Consider the following 23,746-nt stretch of genomic DNA (forward strand, 5'->3'; position numbering starts at 1 on the left):
AAAGGTCTCGGCTTGGATAAAGGGCAAGGTTTATACAACAGTGGTGAGGCCAGCCATGGTGTACGGTTTAGACATGGTGAAGACAACTCGGCAACAGAGCTGGAGGTGGCGGAAATGAACATTTTGAGGTTCTTTCAAGGAGGGAACAGGTTGGATAGGAGTAGACGTTAGCTCATAAGAGGGAAAGCCAAGGTTAGATGTTTGAGATACAAAGTTAGAGAATGAGTATATTGGTAGAAGGGTGTTGAGGATGGAGCTGTCAGGGAAGAGAGTGAAAGGAAAACCAAAGAGAAGCTTGATGGATGTTTTGAGGGAAGACATGAGGGCAGTTGGTGTTAGAGAGGAAGATGCAGGCTTGGGTGGAAAAAGATGACACGCTGTGGCAACCCCCAACGGGACAAGACGAAAGGAAAAGAAGACGACTAGATTGATGGGCGACGGTAAAATTCCCAACATATAATAACATATATTTTCATCGGGGCGTGTGGGAATAGCATGTTGGTGAACTTTGATGACTTGATGTGACACTCAAACCTAAAATTACAACTCAGCTGTCAAAATAAAGTAAACAAACAAAATAGTTTTACTTCACAACATTAAATTAGGTAAACATTTCTATCATGAGTAGACCCCAAAGAAGCCATGTCTGAAACATAGAGACAGTCTGTCGTTTTTGTTTGAAGCCGTCTTGGGCTCATGTTGGTTATTTCTTGGGGTCCTACAGTGACAAACTCCAATTGCTACCAAATTTAAACCTTGTATAATAAACACATGGATAAGGCAAAATTGCCAACACTTAGTGGAGAGGTTTGATGACTTGTCACAAACACAAAACTTTAGTTGTGACGCGCCTCATTAAATTCTTTAAGATTCACCCCGAAAAGCGTTTCCATTTAGCAACTTGAAATGTATTCGCAATGGATCTCGTGAGAAAACTTACAAAAAACTAACTAGAATTCATGGTCAGAAATACACAAAAAATTGGCCATTTTGGTTTTGAAGCAGAAATTTTAGACAAAAGAGGTTATCCTAAAGAATTTAACTCAAAATAACTTTCAGTAATGAAAAATGAGTTCTTGAGACTTTTTTGTGGGTCTACTCATGATGGACATGTTCGTCAAATTTTATGGGTTGGGCAAGTTGGTCTTGGACGGAGTCCTGAAAATGACCAAATTACCCTAAAATATTTGCTTTAAACTAAAATGGCCCACTTCCAATGACTGATCTAGCAGAGCTTTCTGAACTTTTTTTTTTTTTTTTTGTGGGTCTATTCATGATAGACATTGCTATTAGATTTTATGTTGCTACGTGATACTAGAATTTTAAATTTTCAAATCCATTTGACTCTAAATGCAGTCGGTTCTCACTTGATTCAGGAAATATGATGTCACAAAGTTCCCAGTTATTGCTAAAGTTGTTAGTTTTATGAGATTACGATAACGTTGCCAAGCATAGCTTCCCCACGCAAAGGCAAACAAACGCTTGACTGTACTGGCAGCCATTAGACACGCTCACTTACATCCAACCGGTCGCTGCTCCCGGCGGGAAGAGGACGACGGACAAAAAAGGAGAGACGGGAGCAAAGGAAGAGAGGGAATAGAAAAACAAGACATGCTCCATTAAAAGACAAACAGTGAATCACTATGGATGAAAACACTAAAGTTTCTACTCTGATAGGTCTTAGCGGACCGGCATTCAGGGCACAAAGAGCTGTCCCTGACTGGAAACTGGAGACCACTGGAAGAGTTGGATTGGAAAAGTGCCAAATGTTGCTTTTCTGCACTGATACTTCCATCCGGAAACTCTCTGTCTCCTGACTAGTCATCGGCGCTATCAAACCATTTGTTGTCGTGAGCCAAATTGGAGTTATGGTTTCCTTCGGAAGGCCATTATGCCTGTGAATCCATATAAATGTATAATTACCTCATATTATTATAATATATCCATCCATCCATTTTCTGAACTGCTTATCCTCACAAGGGTCGGGGGAAGTGCTGGAACCTGTCCCAGCTGTCATCGGGCAGGAGGTGGGGTACATCCTGAACTGGCTGCAAGTCAATCGCAATAGAGACAAACATAGAGACAAACAACTATTCACACTCACAATCACACCTCGGGGCAATTGAGAGTGTCCAATTAATGTTGCGTGTTTCTGGGAGGAGGGAGGAAACCCAAGTGCCCGGAGAAAGCCCACGCAGCCACGGGCATAACATGCAAACTCCACACAGGTGGGGTTGTGTTTTAACCCCGGACCTCAGAACTGTGAGGGCAACACTCTAACCAGTTGCTCGACTGTGCCGCCTATTATTACGTACACACAGCAAAATTGTTTTGAAATCACGAGCCAGTTAAAATGAAAAAAATTTTTATTAAAATTGTTTATTGATGTTTACTATTCGATTTATTTTCAAAGAGAATTGCAGTAATTTAAAAAAATGCTCGTGATACTGCAACATTATTAAAAGTGAAGACAATTTTTTGTTTTGGTATTTTAATAAAAAACATGAAGTTGACCCACCGGGTTTTCTCTCATGGGCAACATAAAATGACTTTAAAATAATAAAATGCTGATATGTATATGTGTTCATATGAAAGAACAGATAACGATTATTATAAATAGACGGTTTATTCCCAACACAGGTCACCAGGGCACCCCTCTGGCACCAGGCCTGGAGGTGGGTCCCCGATAGCGAGCGCCTGTTGGCCAAGCCTGCACCTACGATGGCCTGCCAGGCACAGACCATAAAGATAAAGGGGTTCCCCCTTCCCATGGGCGAGTGCGAACCGGCTACAATCAAAACAAGAATCATGGTTGCCAGTCAGAAAAGGGTCAAGTGCCTTCTCCCGGTTGAGGAAGATATTTTGCCCCAAATGGAAGCGTTCAAGCATCTTGAGCTCTTGTTTCCGAGTGATGTAAATGGAGTCAATGGAGGAGAAGATCACCAGGCGGATCTGTCTGCCGTCTGCAGTGATGTGGACTTTGCATTCGTCCGTTGTGGTGAAGAAGGAGCTGATCCAAAAGCAAAGCTGTCAATTTATCGGTTGATTTAGGTTCCTTTTCTTACCTATGGTGGCAAGCTGTGGGTCGTGACCGAAAGGACAAGATAGCGGATTCAAGCGGCTGAAATGACCCCAACCCTAACCTTGCCCGGGCTCTCCCAGTCACCCAGTTGGGGCTCAGAGCCAAGCCACTGCTCCTCCGCACTGAGAGGAGCCAGATGTGGTGGCTCGGGCATCTAGTTCGGATGCGCCCTGGGCGCCTTTCAAGTGAGGTGTTCCGGGCAAGTCCCACTGGGAGGAGGCCCCGGGGATGACCCAGGACACACTGAAGAAACTACATCTCTTGGCTGGCCTGGGAACGGATCGGGATCCCCACCAAAAAGCGTTGAATGAGGTGACTGGAGTTTGGAAGGTTTGTGCTCCCCTGCTTGGGTTGCTGCCCCCGCGACCCGACTGGATTATCAGAAAATGGATGGATGGATGGATGGATGGATGGATGGACGGATAGAAATGCTTACGTTATCCCCAGACAACATGGCAACAGATGACATAACCAATCGCCTTTAATTACATCACCTTTTTGGGGACTGTGAAGGGGGGCCCCGAGACCCTCAAAAGCTTCACACTCACAATGATACCATTCAAGAGTTCAGACACACACAGAGGAACGCACACACGTCCAGTCATATTTGGACTGACCTCTCCAGGAGGATGTATTCCATCTCCATGGCAACGCCACCACTCGCTGCACTTGCCTGCTTGGCGATGCCACTCGTCTGACACCCTGGTCCAAACTTTTTTTTTCCTTTTCTGCCCCCAAAGAACAAAAGCGCCACTTCCTCCCTTTCCCCCTCCCTCCCTTATCATCCCTCTCTCTCGCTCCCTCTTTTCTCCTCTTTTCCTATCTCACTCTTTTCCTTCTTGTGCCTCCTCTCCTCCATCCACACAGGAATGCTTTGTTTGGCTCACACATGAAAGACACAAAAGACGCCATTGACAAAAAGCATCCCTGTGTGTGTGTATGTCCACAGGATTTTACACGTGAGTTTGCATGCCCATGTGCGTGTGCCTGCGTGTGTGTGCATGTGAGATTATAGGCAAACTTGTCATTTTGTGTTTGTGCATTTTTGTGTGTGTGAGACTGAAAGCAAAGTTGTGATTTTCCAAATGGTGTGCTGTTGATAAAAATGAGAGTTACGCGACAAAAGGCCCTCATTAGTATTCTGCAGGGAGGAGTGATCGCCCTTCATCACCCAGCTGCACACGACGACAGAGCAAAAACACTCACACACACGTTTCACCATGATGTGTGAGAGCATTCAAACTGTGTGTATGCTTTTGACAGGAGTGGGGGGGGTGAGCTAGGGTGTTTTAGTAGTGTGTGAGAAAAATACATCTTTCAGTAGTGTGTGTGAGAGCATTTTAAAACATTACTGTATATGCGGTATTTCAGTGACTTCAATTTCATCACTTCTCGCCATATTATTTAAGTCAATTAATAATTGAAATCTGAAACAGAGCCGATTATTCTGATGGTTGCAGAACGCAAAGAGCCACCACATTGTGGAGAAGTGCATCATGGGAATAAAACTACAGAATATCCATCAAAACCAACAACAACAAAAATCACAAAAGAAATTTCATTTGAACTCTACTGAAATGAAAATATTTTAACTCTTTCATGACAACAACACTGTAAATACATGTGTGGTGAATCTTTTGTGATTGTGACTGAAATTTGAAGAGGTCAATAATTATTATATTATTAATCACCAATAATTAAATACTTTGCCACAGTTATCAATAAAAGGAAAAAAATATTTTGTGATAATTTCAGGAAATTTCCCTTCAGATTTTTCATACTTCTAGCAATAATAATAAACAATAATATTATGAATAATAATGACAAAATTATATTACCAGAATAATAATAGCTCTTTGAAATATTGAAATTCAATATTATGCTAATACTTTAACAGCAGGTAATAATAATACCATTTGCTATTATTGATGTTATTTGTCATAGTCGGATTAGATTTTTGAAATACATATTTATTTAAACAGCTGATATAAATTTTCTAATTATCATCATAATCTTCAGATCTTTTGATCAGCAGATCAATATGTTCAGCAAGTGATAATTTGTAACGAATATTATTTATGATAGTTATTATTCATAAATTATTACATTTTTAAAATAATGCAATATACAATAAACCTAGATTGGTAAGTGTAACAATTTGCGAAATAACCCTTATGTTAATGTTATTTAATATATATTATTTAATTATTGTATTATTAACTATTTAATGTGAGATTGTATGTATTCTCCTATACTAACGTAATCTTGTGAAAATATTAAATAAAATGTATGTCATGTTAAAAAAAATATTTTTTCTTTCAAGTATTTTCATTCACAGAATATTATTTGGGGAAAGAATAGGGTAGGATCCCCTCAAAATAATGTCTGGGTAAAAAAAAAAATATATATATATATATATATATAGATAGATAGATAAACAGTATTGCCAAAGTAATGTTTAAGGTAGACTTACCTTTGAAGGTAGGCCTGTCTTCAAACGTTGGCATGCGAGAGGACTTTTTGTTGCGTCAGCCGGTGGTGCGCATGGTGGTGGTCCAGTTGCAGACCGTGTGGTTTGTCCCTCTCTGCAAACTTACCCCAACATGACCCCCCTCTTGCCCCTATAAAAGGCCGCTCTCCCTCCCTTCTGTGCACCTCTTCTTTTTGTTTTTTTCCCTCTGCCCTACCAGAATTCAGATTCGAGGCATCACCTCTGGAGCAGGACCCTGAGTTTGAACTGATGCCGCGGAGCCGGAGCAGGGTCCTGCTTGTGAAGAGGCAACCCCACGTGTGCGGTACCCCCCGAATAATACCCCCACCATCCGTCCCACAGCTGTTGCTCCCAGCCTCTCCTGTAAAAGAAAACAACACACAAATGCTCTTTTTTTTTTTCAGCGGTTGGCCTCAAAGTGTCCCCATTCATGAATGAAACGAAGAGTTGGCCGGTACAGAGCGTCCTGTTAGGGCTGAAAGGGGAACGATCGTGAGGCGAATGCGAGCCCTTAGTCTCCTCGGGACAAGGCGACCAAGCATGATACAAGGGCTCGGTTTCCCCAGACCATCCGTTGCCCATGTTTCAGCCCACTTGACAGCTCAAGAGTGAATCTTTGAGAGAGATGGACTATGGCAAAATTGTATACAATTATTGTTTTGTGATTGTGCCTTACTGGTTCTTCTTAAAAAAACGAAAAGCATCCCCTTGCACAGTAGAAATCGACTGAACTGCAAAAAATTCTAAAAAAGAAAAAAAGCAGTTTGACGCTGACTCACATGATGTACTGTGTGGGTCATAAAGGTAATGCAGTGGCTACTCTCCCCAATTATTCATGGAGATAGACACCTTGGATAATACAATACAACAGGACAAATAGAAATAAGACACAAAGTCAAAATAAAGACAACACGAGTGGTCACACGACATTAGAAAATGTGACGTACAGTATGTAAACGACTATCTAATGCTGTCAACATTGACACTTATTCAATTGTTTTGGAGTGAAATATCGTGTCTGCCCCAGCTCGAAGCCACCACCTGAACGTGGTCGAGGGGTTTGTTTGTCCCAATGCTCAAAGGAGCTAAATTCTCGGGGTCTTCACGCCTTCTAGGGTCATCCTTGAGAAACAGGGCCTAGGTGAGGGACTAGACAAACCACGGCGCTAAGACTCCTATGAAGAAAGACTTAAATGGATTGAGACGCGGGTCGCCGGGGCCCTTCTCTGGAACCAGGCCTGAAGTTGCAGCTCAAAGGCGAGTGCCTGGTGGTCAGGCATGCTCCTATAGCGCCAGGCAGACCCCAAAAGGGTAACATGGGTGCCCTTCCCATGGAATCACCACCTACTAGAGGCCATAGGTGTTGGGTGCAGTGCGAGCTGGACGGTGGCCGAAGGCAGGGACCTGAGCAATCCGATCCCCGGCTACAGAAGCTGGATCTCGGGACATGGAATGTCACCTCTCTCGCAGCGAAGGATCTCAAGTAGGTGTGTGAGGTCAAGAAGTTCTGACGAGATATAGTCAGACTTGCCTTCACACACCGGTTGGGATCTGGTACAAGTCCTCTAGAGAGAGGTTGGACTCTCTTCCACTCTGGAGTTTCCCACAGTGAAAGACGCCAAACAGGTGTGGGTGTACTTATTGCCCCGTGGCTGGGCACCTGTACATTGGGGTACACCCCGGTGGAAAAAAAGGTAGCCTCCCACCGCCTTTGGGTGGGGGGACGGGTGTTCACTATGGTTTGTGCCTATGCACCAAAAAGCAGTTCAGAGTACACACCCTTTTTGGAATCCTTAGAGGGGGTGCTGGAGAGCACGCCCACTGGGGACTCCATCATTCTAATGAGGAGCAACGCCCCCCCTGTTTAGAACCTGAATGGTGTTCTCTTAGCGGATTTCTGTGCTTTTCAGAGGTTGTCCAGAACGAACATCATGTTCAATCATAAGGGTGTCCAGATATGCATTTGGCACCAGGACACCCTATGTTGCAATTCGAAGATCGACTTTGTGGTCATGTCATCGGACTTGCTACCGCATGTCTTGGACAATCGGCTGAAGAGAGTGGCAGAGCTGTGAACAAACGACGATTCCCACCTGTGGGCTTTTTAGAGTCTTCAATTAACCGACTATGCATGTTCTTGTGATGTGGGAGGAAACCAAAGTACCCAGAGAAAACCCACACAGGGACAGGGAGAATATGTAATAGTGACCTACAAGAGCGGAGGTAGAACCACGCAGGTAGTTTATATTTTGTGCAGACGATGTAATCTGAAGGAGGTTACTGACTGTAAAGTAGTGGTAGGGGAGAGTGTAGCTCGACAGCATAGGATGGTAGTATGTAGGATGACTCTGGTGGTGGGTAGGAAGATTAAGAAGACAAAGGTAGAGCAGAGTACCATGTGGTGGAAGCTGAGAAAGGAAGAATGTTGTGCGGCCTTCCGGAAAGAGGTGAGACAGGCTCTCGATGGACAACCGAAGCTCCCGGAAGACTGGACGACGACAGCCAGGGTGATCAGAGAGACAGGCAGGAGAGTACTTGGTGTGTCATCTGGTAGGAAAGGGGAGAAGGAGACTTGGTGGTGGAACCCCAAAATACAGGAAATCATCCAAGGAACGATGTTAGCGAAGAAGAAGTGGGATACTGAGAGGACTGAGGAGAGGCGAAAGGAGTACATCGAGATGCGACGTAGGGCAAAGGTAGAGGTGGCAAAGGCTAAACAAGAGGCATATGAAGACATGTACACCAGGTTGGACACGAAAGAAGGAGAAAAGGATCTCTACAGGTTGGCCAGACAGAGGGACAGAGATGGGAAGGATGTGCAGCAGGTAAGGGTGATTAAGGATAGAGACGGAAATGTGTTGACTGGTGCCAGTGGTGTGCTAAATAGATGGAAAGAATACTTTGAGAAGTTGATTAATGAAGAAAATGAGAGAGAAGGAAGAGTTGAAGAGGCAAGAGTGAAGGACCAGGAAGTGGAAATGATTACTAAGGGGGAAGTCAGAAAGGCACTACAAAGGATGAAAAATGAAAAGGCAGTTGGTCCTGATGACATACCGGTAGAGGTATGGAAGCAATTTGGAGAAATGGCTGTGGAGTTTTTGACCAACTTATTCAAAGGAATACTAGCGGGCGAAAAGATGGCTGAAGAATGGAGGAAAAGTGTTCTAGTTCCCATTTTTAAGAACAAAGGGGATGTTCAGAGCTGTGGGAACTATAGAGGAATAAAGTTGATGAGCCACACAATGAAGTTATGGGAAAGAGTAGTGGAGGCTAGACTCAGGACAGAAGTAAGTATCTGCGAGCAACAGTATGGTTTCATGCCTAGAAAGAGTACCACAGATGCATTATTTGCCTTGAGGATGCTCGTGGAAAAGTACAGAGAAGGTCAGAAGGAGCTACATTGTGTCTTTGTGGATCTAGAGAAAGCCTATGACAGAGTACCAAGAGAGGAACTGTGGTACTCCATGCGTAAGTCTGGTGTGGCAGAGAAGTATGTTAAAATAGTACAGGACATGTATGATGGCAGCAGAACAATGGTGAGGTGTGCCTTAGGTGTGACAGAGGAATTTAAGGTGGAATTGCATCAGGGATCAGCTCTGAGCCCCTTCCTGTTTGTAGTGGTAATGGATAGACTGACAGATGAGGTTAGACTGGAATCCCCTTGGACCATGATGTTCGCAGATGATATTGTGATATGCAGTGAAATCAGGGAGCATGCAGAGGAACAATTAGAAAGATGGAGACATGCACTGGAAAGGAGAGGAATGAAGATTAGCCGAAGTAAAACAGAATATATGTGCGTGAATGAGAGGGGCGGAGGGGGAAGAGTGAAGCTCCAGGGAGAAGAGATAGCGAGGGTGGACGACTTCAAATATTTAGGGTCAACAATCCAGAGCAATGGTGAGTGTGGTAAGGAAGTGAACAAACGGGTCCAAGCAGGTTGGAACAGCTGGCGAAAGGTGTCTGGTGTGTTATGTGACAGAACAGTGTCTGCTAGGATGAAGGGCAAAGTTTACAAAACAGTGGTGAGGCCGGCCATGATGTACGGATGAGAGACGGTGGCACTGAAGAAACAACAGGAAGCAGAAATGGAGGTGGCAGAAATGAAGATGTTGAGGTTCTCGCTTGGAGTGAGCAGGTTGGATGGGATTAGAAATGAGCTAATTAGAGGGACAGCCAAAGTTGGATGTTTTGGAGACAAGATTCGAGAGAGCAGACTTTGATGGTTTGGACATGTCCAGAGGCGAGAAAGTGAGTAAATTGGTAGAAGAGTGCTAAGGATGGAGCTGCCAGGCAAAAGAGCGAGAGGAAGACCAAAGAGAAGGTTTATGGATGTGGTGAGCGAAGACATGAGGGAAGTTGGGGTTAAAGAGGAAGATGCAGGAGATAGGCTAAGATGGCAAAAGATGACACGCTGTGGCGACCCCTAACGGGACAAGCCGAAAGGAAATGAAGAAGAAGACACATGCAGGGCCGCAATTTGAACCCAGGTTTTCAGTTGTACCTAATTTGAACACTTTGTGTCATGTTCAGTACATAATAATGCAGTTGATCCTCTGATTCATGATGACTGCCATGACCCCCACCTTATGTATTACAAATAAAAACAATGACCAGAAATGAACTACAATCCGGAGCAGTTATGATCACACACATGTAATGCAATCGGATAATTAATGTAACTCCCCCTTAAATTGACCTAGAAATAATCCATCTGCTTTCCAAGCGGCTTATCCACACAAGGGTCGCGGGCACAAAGTTAAAAAAAAAATCCACAGCACACTCGTCATGCAATTTATGACATATACAGTGAAGAAAATAATTATTTGAACACCATGCTATATTGCAAGAAATCATGGAGCGGTCTGAAATTTTCATCGTAGGTGCATGTTTACTATGGGAGACATAATCTAAAAATAAAAATCCAGAAATCACAATGTATGATTTTTAACCATTTATTTGTGTGATACAGCTGCAAATAAATATTTGAACACCTGTCTTTCAGCCAGAAAGACCTGTTAGTCTGCCTTTAAAAGTCCACCTCCACTCCATGTATTATCCTGAATCACATCCACCTGTACTCCATACAATTAATAAAACTCAAGCTTGTAACATGGCCAAGACCAAAGAGCTGTCCAAAGATACCAGAGACAAACTTGTACAACTCCACACGGCTGGAAAAGGCTACGGAGAAATTGCCAAGCAGCTTGTTGAATAAAGGTCCACTGTTGGAGCAATCATTAGAAAATTGAAGAAGCTAAAATGACGGTCAATCTCAATCGGAGTGGAGCCCCATGCAAGGCATCACCTCGTGGGGTCTCAATGATCCTTAGAAAGGTGAGGAATCAGCCCAGGACTACACAACAGGACTTGGTCAATGGCCTGAAAAGACCTGGGATCACCGTTTCCAAGGTGACTGTTGATAATACACTGAGACGTCATTGTATGAAATCATGCATGGCACGGAAGGTTCTCCTGCTTAAACCAGCACATGTTAAGGCCCCGTTTTAAGTTTGCCAATGACCATTTGGATGATATAGAGGAGTCTTGGGAGAAAGTTTTGAGATCAGATGAGACCGAAATGGAACTTTTTGATCATAATTCCACTAACCGTGTTTGGAGGAAAACGAATGATGAGTTCCACCCGAAGAACACCACCTCTACTATGCAGCATATGGGTGGTAGCATCATGCTTTGGAGGTGTTTTTCTGCACATGGGACAGGACGACTGCACTGTACTAAGGAGAGGATGACCGCGGGCATGTATTGTCAGATTTTGGGGAGCAACCTCTTTCCCTCAGTCAGAGCATTGATGATGGTTCATGGCTGGATCTTTCAACATGACAACAACTAGAAGCACACAGCCAGGAAAACCAAGTAGTGGCTCCGTAAGAAGCATATCAGGGTTCTGGCCTGGCCTAGCCAATCTCCAGACTTAAACCCAATCGAAAATCTTTGAAGGGATCTGAAACTCCATGTTTCTCAGCGACATCCCAGAAACCTGTCTGATCTAGAGAAGATCTGTGTGGAGGAGTGGGCCAAAATCCACACAAATAAATCATTTAAAAAATCATACATTGTGATTTCTGGATTTTTCTTTTTAGATTATCTCTCTCACAGTGGACATGCACCTTACGATGACAATTTCAGAGCCATGCATGATTTCTATGCGAGAGAACTTGAAATATAGCATGGTGTTCAAATACTTATTTTCTTCACTGTATAATGAAGGCAGCGGCTCCTCTTGCCACTTATTCATGACAACTGCCACCAACAGAACTTGAAAAATTCCCACTGAGTCAAAAAGTCTATTACACGATTGTCCGCACAATGTGTGGGACATACAGTACAATGAATGTGATGGCTGTTATTCCCAGTTATTCATGGCGTGCGTATGTACGTGTGTGTGTGTGTGTGTGTGTGTGTGTGTGTGTGTGTGTGTGTGTGTGTGTGTGTGTGTGTGTGTGTGTTGTGTGTGTGTGTGTGTTTGTGTTCTTCCTTTTGGGTATTTATTACTGTTGCTTGTTCCACATTTTCACTTCCACCTCTGCAATTCTCTTTTTCTTCATCTTCACCCACCGCCAACGGGTTCACGGAGAATTCAGACAAACTTGACAATAACCATTCTGTGATGATATCACACAAATAAAAACAGTTTACAAATGGCCGAAGAAAAACAAAGTCACACCCAAGATATGCTGACTAGTCATCTACTGTGTCTCCTCTGTCTCGTGATCAAGTGTTGCCTTCTGGTTCAGTTTGAAATTACAGATTCAACATATGACATCAGGTGAGGCGTTGTTACATTCAGGGACAGATGAAAACATAACCAAACTAAATTGCGTGATAGTTTTGGTATGAATGTATCGTATCCAGTTTGGTGCTGCCTTTGGTAACAATCTGAAATCACAATCCTCTTCATAAACCTCCATACACTGTAATTGCAAAAATAAAAATTAAAAAAAACCTTCTAGGTACTAGATCAAATATCTTGGATTCCAGGATATTTGTAGTCTAGTCATCCCTGCAGGTACAATCTGACATAACACATTTTTGCACAGAACAATGGGTTCTATCTATCTATCTATCTATCTATCTATCTATCTATCTATCTATCTATCTATCTATCTATCTATATCTATCTATCTATCTATCGACAGTGAAGAAAATAAGTATTTGAACACTCTGCTATATTGCAAGTTCTCCCACTTCGAAATCATGGAGGGGTCTGAAATATTCATCGTAGGTGCACATCCACTGCACAAGAGATATTCTAAAAAGAAAAATCCAGAAATCACAATGTATGATTTTTTTAACGATTTATTCATGTGCTACAGCTGCAAATAAGTATTTGAACACCTGTCTATCAGCTAGAATTCTGACCCTCAAAGACCTGTTAGTCCACCTTTAAAAGTCCACCTCCACTCCATGTATTATCCTGAATCAGATGCACCTGTGTGAGGTCATTAGCTGCATAAAGACACCCGTCCACCCCATACAATCAGTAAGACTCAAACTTGTAACACGGCCAAAACCAAAGAGCTGTCCAAAGACACCAGAGACAAAATTGTACAACTCCACACGGCTGATGGTCAATTTCAATCAGAGTGGAACCCCATGGAAGATATCACCTCGTGGAATCTCAATGATCCTTAGAAAGGTGAGGAATCAGACCAGGACTACACAACAGGACTTGGTCAATTACCTGAAAAGACCCGGGATCACCGTTTCCAAGGTGACTGTTGGTAATACACTAAGACGTCATGGTTTGAAATCATGCATGGCACGGAAGGTTCCCCTGCTTAAATCAGCACGTCAAGGCCCATCTTAAGTCTGGCAATGACCATTTGTATTATGCGGCGGAGTCATGGGAGAAGGTTTTGAGGTCAGATGAGACCAAAATTGACTTTTTGGTCATAATTCCATTAACGATGTTTGGAAGAAGACGGATGATGAGTTTCATCCCAAGTACACCATCCCTACTGTGAAGCATGGGGGTGGTAGCATCATGCTTTGGGGGTGTTTTTCTGCACATGGGACAGGACGACTCCACTGTATTAAAGAGAGGATGACCGTGGCCATGTATTGTGAGATTTTGGGGAGCAACCTCTTTCCCTCAGTCAGAGCAGTGAAGATGAAGGAAGAAGCATATCCAGGTTCTGACGTGGCCTAGCCAGTCTCCAGAGTTAAACCTAATAGAAAATCTTTGGAGGGAGTTGAAACTCCGTGTTTCTCAACAACAGCCCAGAAACCTGTCTGATCTAGAGAAAATCTGTGTGGAGGAGTGGCCCAAAATCCCTCCTGCAGTCTCTGCAAACCTGGTGAACAACTCCAGGAAACATTTGACCTCTATAATTGCAAACAAAAGCTACTGTACCAAATATTAACATTGGTTTTCTCAGGTGTTCAAGTACTTATTTGCAGCTGTATCACACCTATAAATTTAAAAAAAAAATCACACATTGTGATTTCTGGATTTTTCTTTTTAGATGATCTCTCTCAAAGTGGACATGCACCTACAATGAAAATTTCAGACCCCTCCATGATTTCTAAGTGGAAGAATTTGCAATATAGCAGGGTGTTCAAATACTTAATTTCTTCACTCTATCTATCTATCTATCTATCTATCTATCTATCTATCTATCTATCTATCTATCTATCTATCTATCTATCTATCTATCTATCTATCTATCTATCTATCTATCTATCTATCTATCTATCGTAGGATTACTGCTCCTAGCCACTTCATTCATCCATTTTCCATGACCCTTCTCCTCTCTTGGGTCGCGGGGGTCCTGGACCTCGATGACAAGACCAAAACCACATACGACTCCGTGAATGGGACCAATATCACCTGCAGATGGCGGTCGTCCTCCACTAATAAAGGATTTCCTGCGTTGCGTGTGTGGTTACGGTTTTAGTGTAGGGTAGTTGCCTTCCTTTCTCATGGGAAAATGTCTTATAGAAACCTTTTTTTTTTCTTTTTGTTTGCATGACAAACCAAAAACAAAATGCGCATGTACACTCAATCCTTTCAAACATCTTATATCCTTTTCATGTTATCGCGGCCAGCGGTGTTTATTTTGAATAGTTGACGAATTTACGTACAGACTTGGAATGTTTCCACTGCTTTATTTGACATCTATTTGATTGAGTTCTACAGGGACCTACCTTATACTTTCTAAAGAGATCGATAAAGATATTGATTTTCATATCAACGTTGATGTTGAACTTGTGCTGGTGTCGAGTGATGGTTACTTTCCTAGCAATTAGTTCATCACACAAAACCAAATATTGATTTGAATCAAGGCTTTAAGGGGGTGAATTCGCTATTTATTTTTTTCAATCTGGGAAAAATATTTTTTAAATTATTTAAAATACCTGTTTAATAGAGTAAATAAGTAAAAAATGCAAAAAATGTATTTTAATTTGTATCTTGTATTAACAACAACAAATTGATTTAATTCTGTATTCATTTATTAATCTGTTTAACTCAGCAATCCTGTCCCTGTTTATACTTGAGACTTTATGGCTTCAGGATTTTTGAGGTCGGTCACCGATCAGCATGTTTGAAAAAAAATCTCCGATCATCAAGATGGAGCAATGTGTCTATTTAAAGTACCTGTTCATCTACTGTCGATACTTGTATACTTTATTTGGTCTATATATATAAAAAAGATGCATAGTCTTCTATACGGTGCCTTTAACTACATATAACAATTAATGTATCTACATTTTTGATTGTTGCTGTGGTGTAAGATTTTTAATAGAAAAATACCTGCTTTGTCCTATGGCCAGCCTGAGGATAACCGGGTAAGAAAATGGATGGATGGATGGATGGATGGAATGGATGGATGGATGGATGGATGGATGGATGGATGGATGGATGGATGGATGGATATCTGCTTTGGCTCCACAAAAGTTGGAAATCACAGGGATCATGTACATTATTCTCATCAGTAAGGTGAAATTAATGAGACAGAAATAAGGGCGGTAATATACTGTAATTAAATTACTTTACTGAAATTAAATTATTTATGACACGGCAAAACTTGAGAGCATGATTTGACAGAACGGAAGCATGTTTACATACGACCGCTAGCAGGAGGACTAGCACTAGCTTGCTTGGCTACATGAGGTTTTGTTGCCTGCTGGTGAGCCGTATCATATTAAAAGTACACAAACATACCACAAGGAAGCCTTACACAAACTTCCTCTCCTGTCCTGAGCACACACACAGACACATATATATGTATGAACATTATCATTTATGTAGAATTACTGTGACCGTTATGAGCGATACTGACCATGCATTTACTTGGTATGTAATAACAAAAGATTCCTATTCAGCAATTTGTGACACATTAACCTTCACTACTAAACATTATCTGAATGGCTGTCGGGGATGGGAACACCGCGTTGATGTGGTATCATATCGAGCTTGAATCTTAAAACTATTACATACCATGAGTCAGGGACAATGACCTTCCAAAGGTATGTACAGTACCCTTCCCCATGCAGCTATGACCAAAAACTACCACATGTACCCTCAGGATTAGCATCTGTACTGTTTTTTTTTTTTTTTTCAAACATGTCTGAAATGTTTAATGTTGCATTGACCCGTGTCACTAGTAGTGGCAATATTTGTGAATGTGTGGGTACAATGTGAAATGTCACTAAAAGCTTTGCATCTGCAGTTCATGCACACACACACACACCACACACACACACACACACAGGGCCTCTGGCGCAGAGTGGCAGGGGTCAGCCTAATTGTGTTGCAGGGGGGGCACACTGTCAGGGTTTGGGCGAAGCATTCATGCGGAACCCTTTGTGTGAATACAAATCAGGACTTATGTAACATTTGGGAAAAAAAACAACAGTGCTCCTTGTGGAGAGCACCACCCACTCAACACACATACACACACATAATGTGTATGTACACACAAATCCAAAAGAAGTCTTTATCTGGGGGAATCAAAGCATGTGGCGCTGCCTTCAGGATGCGTCTGACATAACAATAATACCATGAAGTGTTTTAAAATGCCTTTGTCAATTTGTGACTCTGTTTCTTGCTAATCCAGTTTGTGTGCTGCCATCTGTGAGAATGTGCAATCGCAATACTCATCAAAATAACTGGATGATGATTGTTATTTGACGGTCCAATTATTCCAACCGGAGCATCTTAAGTGGGAAAGATTTTCATGCACTGCAGCGCCTGTCTTACTTTCATCTGCTTTCGGGTGCAGTATGAACGTTTCCCTTAAAAAAAAAAAAAAAAAAAAAAAAAAAACAATAACCTAAGTGACTGTTGCATATCTATCTATCTATCTATCTATCTATCTATCTATCTATCTATCTATCTATCTATCTATCTATCTATCTATCTATCTATCTATCTATCTATCTATCTATCTATCTATTTAGAGCGACATGAAAGGCACGGTATATGCGTTAATATTAATAGATTATTTTGAACCTTTAAGTGTCTGTGTGTCCTTGTGGAAAAGCTGTGGGCGAGTTTGATCATTTGTGTTACATATTTATTTTCTTTTTTTTTTGTATAAAACGCGCTTTCAAGTTTCATTGACAATTCGTTTTCCGGTTCCTTCAAATAACGGGGCACCCTTGAACGCGTCACAAGCGGACCTGCGTCATGACGAAACAAACCTTTTGGTGACGCGTCGGGGGGGGGGTGTGGCTGTCCGGTGGGAGGGGGTTGGCTCCCTTTGGTTGAATGAGGGGGAAGCACGAGTGAGACCGGGGTGTTGAGGAAAAACCCGCATCATCACGGAGGCTCATTGAAGGCAAGGAAAGCTGCTCGACATATTCGGAACGAGCACCATCGAAGTCGAAACCCCCGTATCACTGCCTCAATATGGATGACAAATTGTGAGTTCTTTCACCTACGCAGCATCCTACCGCAGCCGTTTATCATTTCCAACCCAATAAACCGGTGGGCTTGGCGTCCCTGAACGCGTCGAAATCAGGCCGCGGTGAACAGAATTAGAATTATAGAATTAGAGCCAAAAACAAAAGCGCCGGAGTACAGTAGATTTTGATTTTGAGTTCGGGGCTCATGTGGTCCTCCGTGACGTCATTCGCGTACTTTTGGGAAGGTTCGAGTCCTCAGCGCACCTGACGACACGCTGAGACTTTCCGCTGCGGCGGAGGCGCGTTGAACGGGCTACGAGATGCTTGAATAAGGCCGGAAAACGTCCAAACTTCAAATGGACGACGTTTATGGAGACTTACTTCGGCTTTAAGAGCATTAAAGAGCAATGATGTCTCATAGGCTTGGCAAATCCTTTCATGAAACTGTTGGCGCGGCCAGTCGAAAGCACATGGAGTGACGACGTCAAATGCCTCAAGGGACGACTAACTACTGTTCTATACTCTACGCATCCATCATATCCTGTCGAGGCAAACCGCATATAAGGCCCAAGTCATTTTTTACATGACTGTATACCAGAGTGCTTGCTAAAAAATGTTTTACTATGCTTGTTGTAAACCTTTTTTTCCTAATTTTCCCAATCATCCTATACATAACGTGATACGTTTGGCGTGACCGGATAATAGCAGTCGGAAGTGTGGCCCGAAAGATTGTTTATATCTTTTTTTTTCTTTTCAAGATAGTGATCTGCTATGGATCACTGAGCTTGTAAAATAAAACCCAAGAGCGCATCGGCCCATCCATACGTGCCTAAGCATACTTTGATCTCGTTGTCATAAAGGACTGATTGTTGAGAAAGTGCATCATAAGATGGCGGTGCATAACTGAGCTATAAAGATTAAAAATATGAATACTTGCCATAAAGGAAGATACACGATTGTTTAGGAAAGACAGTTGATATGCTGCCCATCTGCCTCACTGAAGTATTCAAGAAAAAAATGACACTGTAGTTTTCTGTTGCTGCGATAAGAGATGAAGAAGATGCTTTTGTGACAATGCTGCTTGCTACTATCCAAACGGCAAGAAAGCTGCTCCCAATTATACAATATTATGATTTTTACTGACAGCGACGACGAGTTTCAAGTGGCGGCCGACTGGCTGATGTCCAAGACGTCCTGCCGCCCCACCGTGGGCATCGTGTGCGGTTCGGGTTTGGGCGGCCTGGCCGAAATCCTCAAGGAGCGGCAGGTCTTCAAGTACGCCGACATCCCCAACTTCCCGCGGAGCACGGGTACGCCGCCGCCTATTTTGCCGCACACGCGCACGTTCGGCCGGCTCGCAAATAACGCAAATCTTGTGTTTCAGTGCACGGTCACGCCGGTCAGCTGGTTTTTGGGACGCTCAAGGGGAAGCAGTGCGTTTGCATGCAGGGCAGGTTCCACCTGTACGAGGGATACCCCGTGCAGAAGGTGAGGAAATGTTTTGAAATTGCTCGAGATAGCGCATGCTCCTTTTGACTTACAGCTACCAAAACGATAAGTAGAATGAAGGATCATCCCAAGGATCCCAAAGAAAAAAGTTATTTTGTTGAGGAGCAAAAAGAAGTGAAAAGTAGTCTTCACGAATTGAATGTTTGGCTAGCCGTGACCAGTCTGACCTCCGGCAGGTGGCGCTGCCCATGCGCGTCTTCAAGCTGCTCGGCGTGGAGACGGTGATCCTGACCAACGCAGCCGGCGGCCTCAACCAGGACTACAAGGTGGGCGACGTCATGATCATCAAGGACCACATCAACATGCCGGGCTTCGCCGGAGTCAACCCGCTGGTGGGACCCAACCACGACAGGTCGGATGCCTGTGGAACAGCTTCAAGATTACGTTTAGGATATCAACTTGATTAGCAGGCTTTGAAGCCACCGGTCTCCACTTTGGGGATGAATCCCATTTATTGTTTTGGTTTATACCTCATGTAGGGAAGTAAGGATTTTTTTTCCTAACAGGCTTTATCCCCCACCCCCACATGAGGTTGTTTAGAAGCAGGCTATTAAGCGGTATCATTCGAAGGCCATCAAAACTCTCATAAACTTGGCTATTATTGCACAATTACCATGTTTTTCTTCATAGTATTGCTCTAAAACATCTACTGTGTTACACTATGTACTCCAAAGATCAGCCAGGCAGTCACGGTAATGAAGCCTCAAATTACTTTTTGTCACCGATGAAGCTAACAAACAGGAGGAGCCGGTTTACATAGCCAGCAGCGATTGTGGACTACGTGTGTCACATTATGCATAGTAAAAATCGTTTTTGAATATGACATCTTTATTTTTGAAATTTTCGCTGGTGTGAAATGCAAAAAAAAAGAGAAGGAATTTGACTGTCAAGTTCTGTCCAGGTTTGGCGTGCGCTTCCCCTGCATGTCTGATGCCTACGACCGCAATCTGCGCAAGCTAGCACACAGCGTGGCGGCTGAGCTGGACATGGGCGACTTTGTGCGTGAGGGTGTCTACTGCGTCCTGGGGGGGCCCTCGTTCGAGACCATCGCCGAGTGCCGCATGATGCACAAGCTCGGGGCCGACGCTGTTGGTGAGTATGGGCCACTTTATAATTAAAAAAAAAAAAAATAGTGGCCTCTTGTCATATTGTGTTCTATTTTTTTTTTAAATTGCTTGGAACAAGTTCAGTTTTTACATTAACAGCATCCTACATTGTAAAATTTTCTAAGAACATTTCAGTGTGGGTCATGTTTAATTTTAGTGATAAAAGCAAAAGGCCTCAAGGGCCACAAATTATCCCTGTGCTGGAAAAAAATATATTAAAATGCAAATATTAAACAATATATTGTATATTTTGGACAATATAGTAAAGTACTGTTTCAAAAAGAATGCCTCCATTGAAATCAAAGCAAAAATCCATAATAGTCAATACATGGCAATGAAATTATTATTGGTCAATATGAACCCATATCTTCTTATTAATATTAAAGCCAAAATCCATAATAGTCAATACATGGCAATGAAATTATTGTTGGTCAATATGAACCCATATCTTCTTATTAATATCATGGCAGCACGGTGGATCAGCTGGAAAAGCGTTGACCTCACAGCTCTGAGGACCGGGTTCAATCCCTGGCCTGTGTCGAGTTTGCATATTCTCCCCATGCCTGCGTGAGTTTTCTCCCACATCCCAAAAACATGCAACATTAATTGGACACCCTAAAATTGGCCCGAAGTGTGATTCTGAGTGCGGCTCTTTGTCTCTATGTGCCCTGTGATTGGCTGGCAACCAGTTCAGTGTGTACCCCGCTTCCTGCCCATTGACAGCTGGGATAGGCTCCAGCACACCCCGTGACTCTTGTGAGGATAAGCAGCAAAATGGATGGATGGTTATTGTATATTTTGGACAATATAGTAAAGTACGTTGCAACCCTTTGTTGAAATCAAAGCCAAAATCCTTAATAGTCAACATATGGCAATTAAATTATTATTACTCAATGTAAACCCATATTTTGTTATTAATATACTGCTGTCATTAATACTCCTGTGATTTTTTTTGGGGTCAATCAATGTCAATAGAGCATCATTCATTGTGAATTTCAATGAGGTATAGATCACAGCGTTGATGATTTATTGTTATGGGTCAAGCTGAAAAAGTTATTTGAACACAACAGGTGGGAAAAAACTTCCTTCACTTGGAATTTGTGCCGATAAGTAACAGCCAATGGGAATGCAGAACCTAGATGGTGCATTATCTTCAAACCATTCCTACACCATGCAAAAAAAAATAACTTGAATAGATTATTATCCATAAAAGCTGTTTTCCATGCACCAATGTTTAAAAAGTTTAATTCCTTTATTACCATAAACGAGCATCCCACGTGTTTAAAAAAAAAAAAAAAAAATATCTTGTATCAGCAACTGTACTCTCACCAAGTCTGCTGTTGCTTTCAGGGACAGTTTGTTATTGTCCGTTTGTTTCTAAAATAACCCAAGTGGTTGTTGAAAATGTTACAAAATGTTTAGTCTTATCTGCATATTCTGATATGTCAGGTGTTGCCTCCACGGAGAGTCCGAAACCATCGCATTTATCTCACAACAACACAGCGGTTGTCCAAAATGTTCTCAAGTATTTTCATTATTAATGGATAACTAAGTCTTGTTGTTGCCTTGAGCGAAAGGTTGACATAACATTATTCCACACTTGGGCTTTTTCCATCAGTTTAAGACGACAAATGTTGAGTCTAGCAATGTATTTTAAAGTCGGGTCAGGTGTTCCATTCAGGACAGTTGAAATTCTCAGCTCCCACCCCTGCACAACAAGACGGCAATTTCCCCCAAATGGCCTTCGAGGTTGAGCCAATCACGCTTGCTTATCCAAGTTTTCCTCGCACAAAAGTGAGAATTTGTCCCGAATCCCAGTTAAAAGTTTGCTTTATCGAATCGCACAGATGCAGAAGTCTGATGGTGCCTTCAGTTATCGTATGAAATCATAAATTCCCTTGAATAACAACCTAGTGATTACTATAAATGTCAAGTTTTATAATGTTACACATTATGTAATCCGTTATAAAATCTAACTAGTAAGTAGTTTCAAATGACATCTCTCTTCGGAAACCACCTCAGAATAATCGTTAAAAGGGATTTTTATCCTACCTTGTGTTTTATTGACTGGTGATGCTTTCAGGCAAAATCTGAAATGACAGCTTTCTTCTTTAACTCACCTGACTGGATGGATGTGGGTTGTTCGCAGGCATGAGCACGGTGCACGAGGTGATCACGGCGCGCCATGCCGGCATGCGCTGCCTGGCCATGTCGCTCATCACCAACCGGGCGGTCATGGACTACGAGAGCCAGGCCAAAGCCAACCACGAGGAGGTCCTGGAGACGGGCCGCCGGCGGGCCGTGCAGATGGAGAGCCTGGTCAGCACGCTGGTGGGGCGGCTGGGGACGTGCCACAACAAATCGCCGTGAAGACACAACTTTTTCATTTCTAAATGTCCATTTGGGGTATTTTTCTACACACACACACACACACACACAGAGAAAACACAGATCCTGGTGAACATTTTCATTAATCCCGACAATTTGGCCCAGGAGGATCCCCCAGAAATTCAACTGCCAAAGCCAGTTGCAGTTAGTAATATGAACTCTAACAGCAATGTCTCGGAAAAAGTCTGAAGAACCCATGCCCAGAAGGAGACGGGAAGTATGTCATTTTGCTTTCAGGCCACCATTTTGGGGTGATTGCTGCTAAATTGGAACAAAACATACAGGTGACATTCAATGACAAATATCTTCTTGAGTTTTGACCATTGTGTGTGGGTGACGCAAGGGGCCCAAATTTGATCATGTCAAAAAAGACAAAAACTAAGTCGTCGCTATGTGAAAATTCAGCCCCAACTTTAGTTTCCCTCAGCAATATGACATTTCATTAGTTGCCCTAATAAGAAATTAAGAAACCACAGACAGATAACAAACACACACAGGAAGTCTGCAATGTTGGTTCGAAGTCAAGGGGGAGGATTTCGGCCCTTTCCATGAGTCCTTCAAAAGCAACCCCGTGAGGATATTTTGTCCCATTACAGTACTGATAATTTCAAACACGTGGCTGACCAATATTTTTTTTGCTTTTGGTATTGTGTGTCAGCAGAGGATGTCGGCACAGTTCGAAGTGTATCGTAAGCTGCTTTGCAAACAGGATTACTCCATACACACCTGCTGGTCAGTGTTACGCAACATTCAGCACTCCAGAGTAATGCTCTACTTCCTGCTGTGTAATGTTTAATTAAAAAAAAGAAGCTACTGTTCTATGAACTAACTAGAAATGCTCATACAGTAACCTCCAAGCATTGTAAATTATTTTTTGGTTTCTTGGGGGGGGGGGGGGGGGTTAGAGTATTTATCTAAAAAGTGTATTTAATGAGAGTTTATGCGCTCTATAATAATATGCATAGTGTGTCGATGGACCAAAACTGGGAATAAAGTCTTATCAATCACTGCCTTAACTGCTGACCCGGTTAATGAACTACTTTTGCAATAAAATAAACTTGTTCGGGTTACATCTAAATATTGTGTCCTGTCATTTTTTTTTTTATATTCTAGTGGATACGATTTGAGTAATAAATCTGGATTTTTAATTAAAAGCAAAGTCTGAAATTTAAACCTATTAAATGAAATGGAAAAACACAATTCAACAATATAGATATCTAGTAATTATCAATGAATTAAAAATGTAAATATTGCATACAAAAGATGATCTGGTCATTTTAAATAACTTGCAAAAGA

General features: G+C 42.4%; 1 protein-coding gene across 1 annotated transcript; it reads left to right on the plus strand.

Annotated features, from left to right (window-relative positions):
- The first annotated feature begins 17,297 nt into the window (after positions 1 to 17,297).
- On the plus strand, positions 17,298 to 23,528 carry LOC133511309 (purine nucleoside phosphorylase-like). Its single transcript, XM_061840101.1, has 6 exons — positions 17,298 to 17,465; positions 18,594 to 18,757; positions 18,832 to 18,935; positions 19,133 to 19,308; positions 19,858 to 20,048; positions 22,212 to 23,528. The coding sequence occupies exons 1-6, from the start codon at positions 17,452 to 17,454 to the stop codon at positions 22,430 to 22,432; spliced, it is 870 nt and encodes a 289-aa protein (XP_061696085.1). The 5' UTR covers positions 17,298 to 17,451; the 3' UTR covers positions 22,433 to 23,528.
- The last annotated feature ends 218 nt before the right edge of the window (positions 23,529 to 23,746 follow it).

The sequence above is a fragment of the Syngnathoides biaculeatus genome, chromosome 13, assembly GCF_019802595.1.
Source record: "Syngnathoides biaculeatus isolate LvHL_M chromosome 13, ASM1980259v1, whole genome shotgun sequence".
Lineage (NCBI taxonomy): Eukaryota > Metazoa > Chordata > Actinopteri > Syngnathiformes > Syngnathidae > Syngnathoides > Syngnathoides biaculeatus.

What these genes read in the sequence shown, in the direction of transcription:
- LOC133511309 (XM_061840101.1), top strand. An exon ending in CAACTTCCCGCGGAGCACGG is followed by an intron (nt 18,758 to 18,831) that starts GTACGCCGCCGC and finishes CTTGTGTTTCAG; the next exon opens with TGCACGGTCACGCCGGTCAG. An exon ending in GTGGGACCCAACCACGACAG is followed by an intron (nt 19,309 to 19,857) that starts GTCGGATGCCTG and finishes AGTTCTGTCCAG; the next exon opens with GTTTGGCGTGCGCTTCCCCT.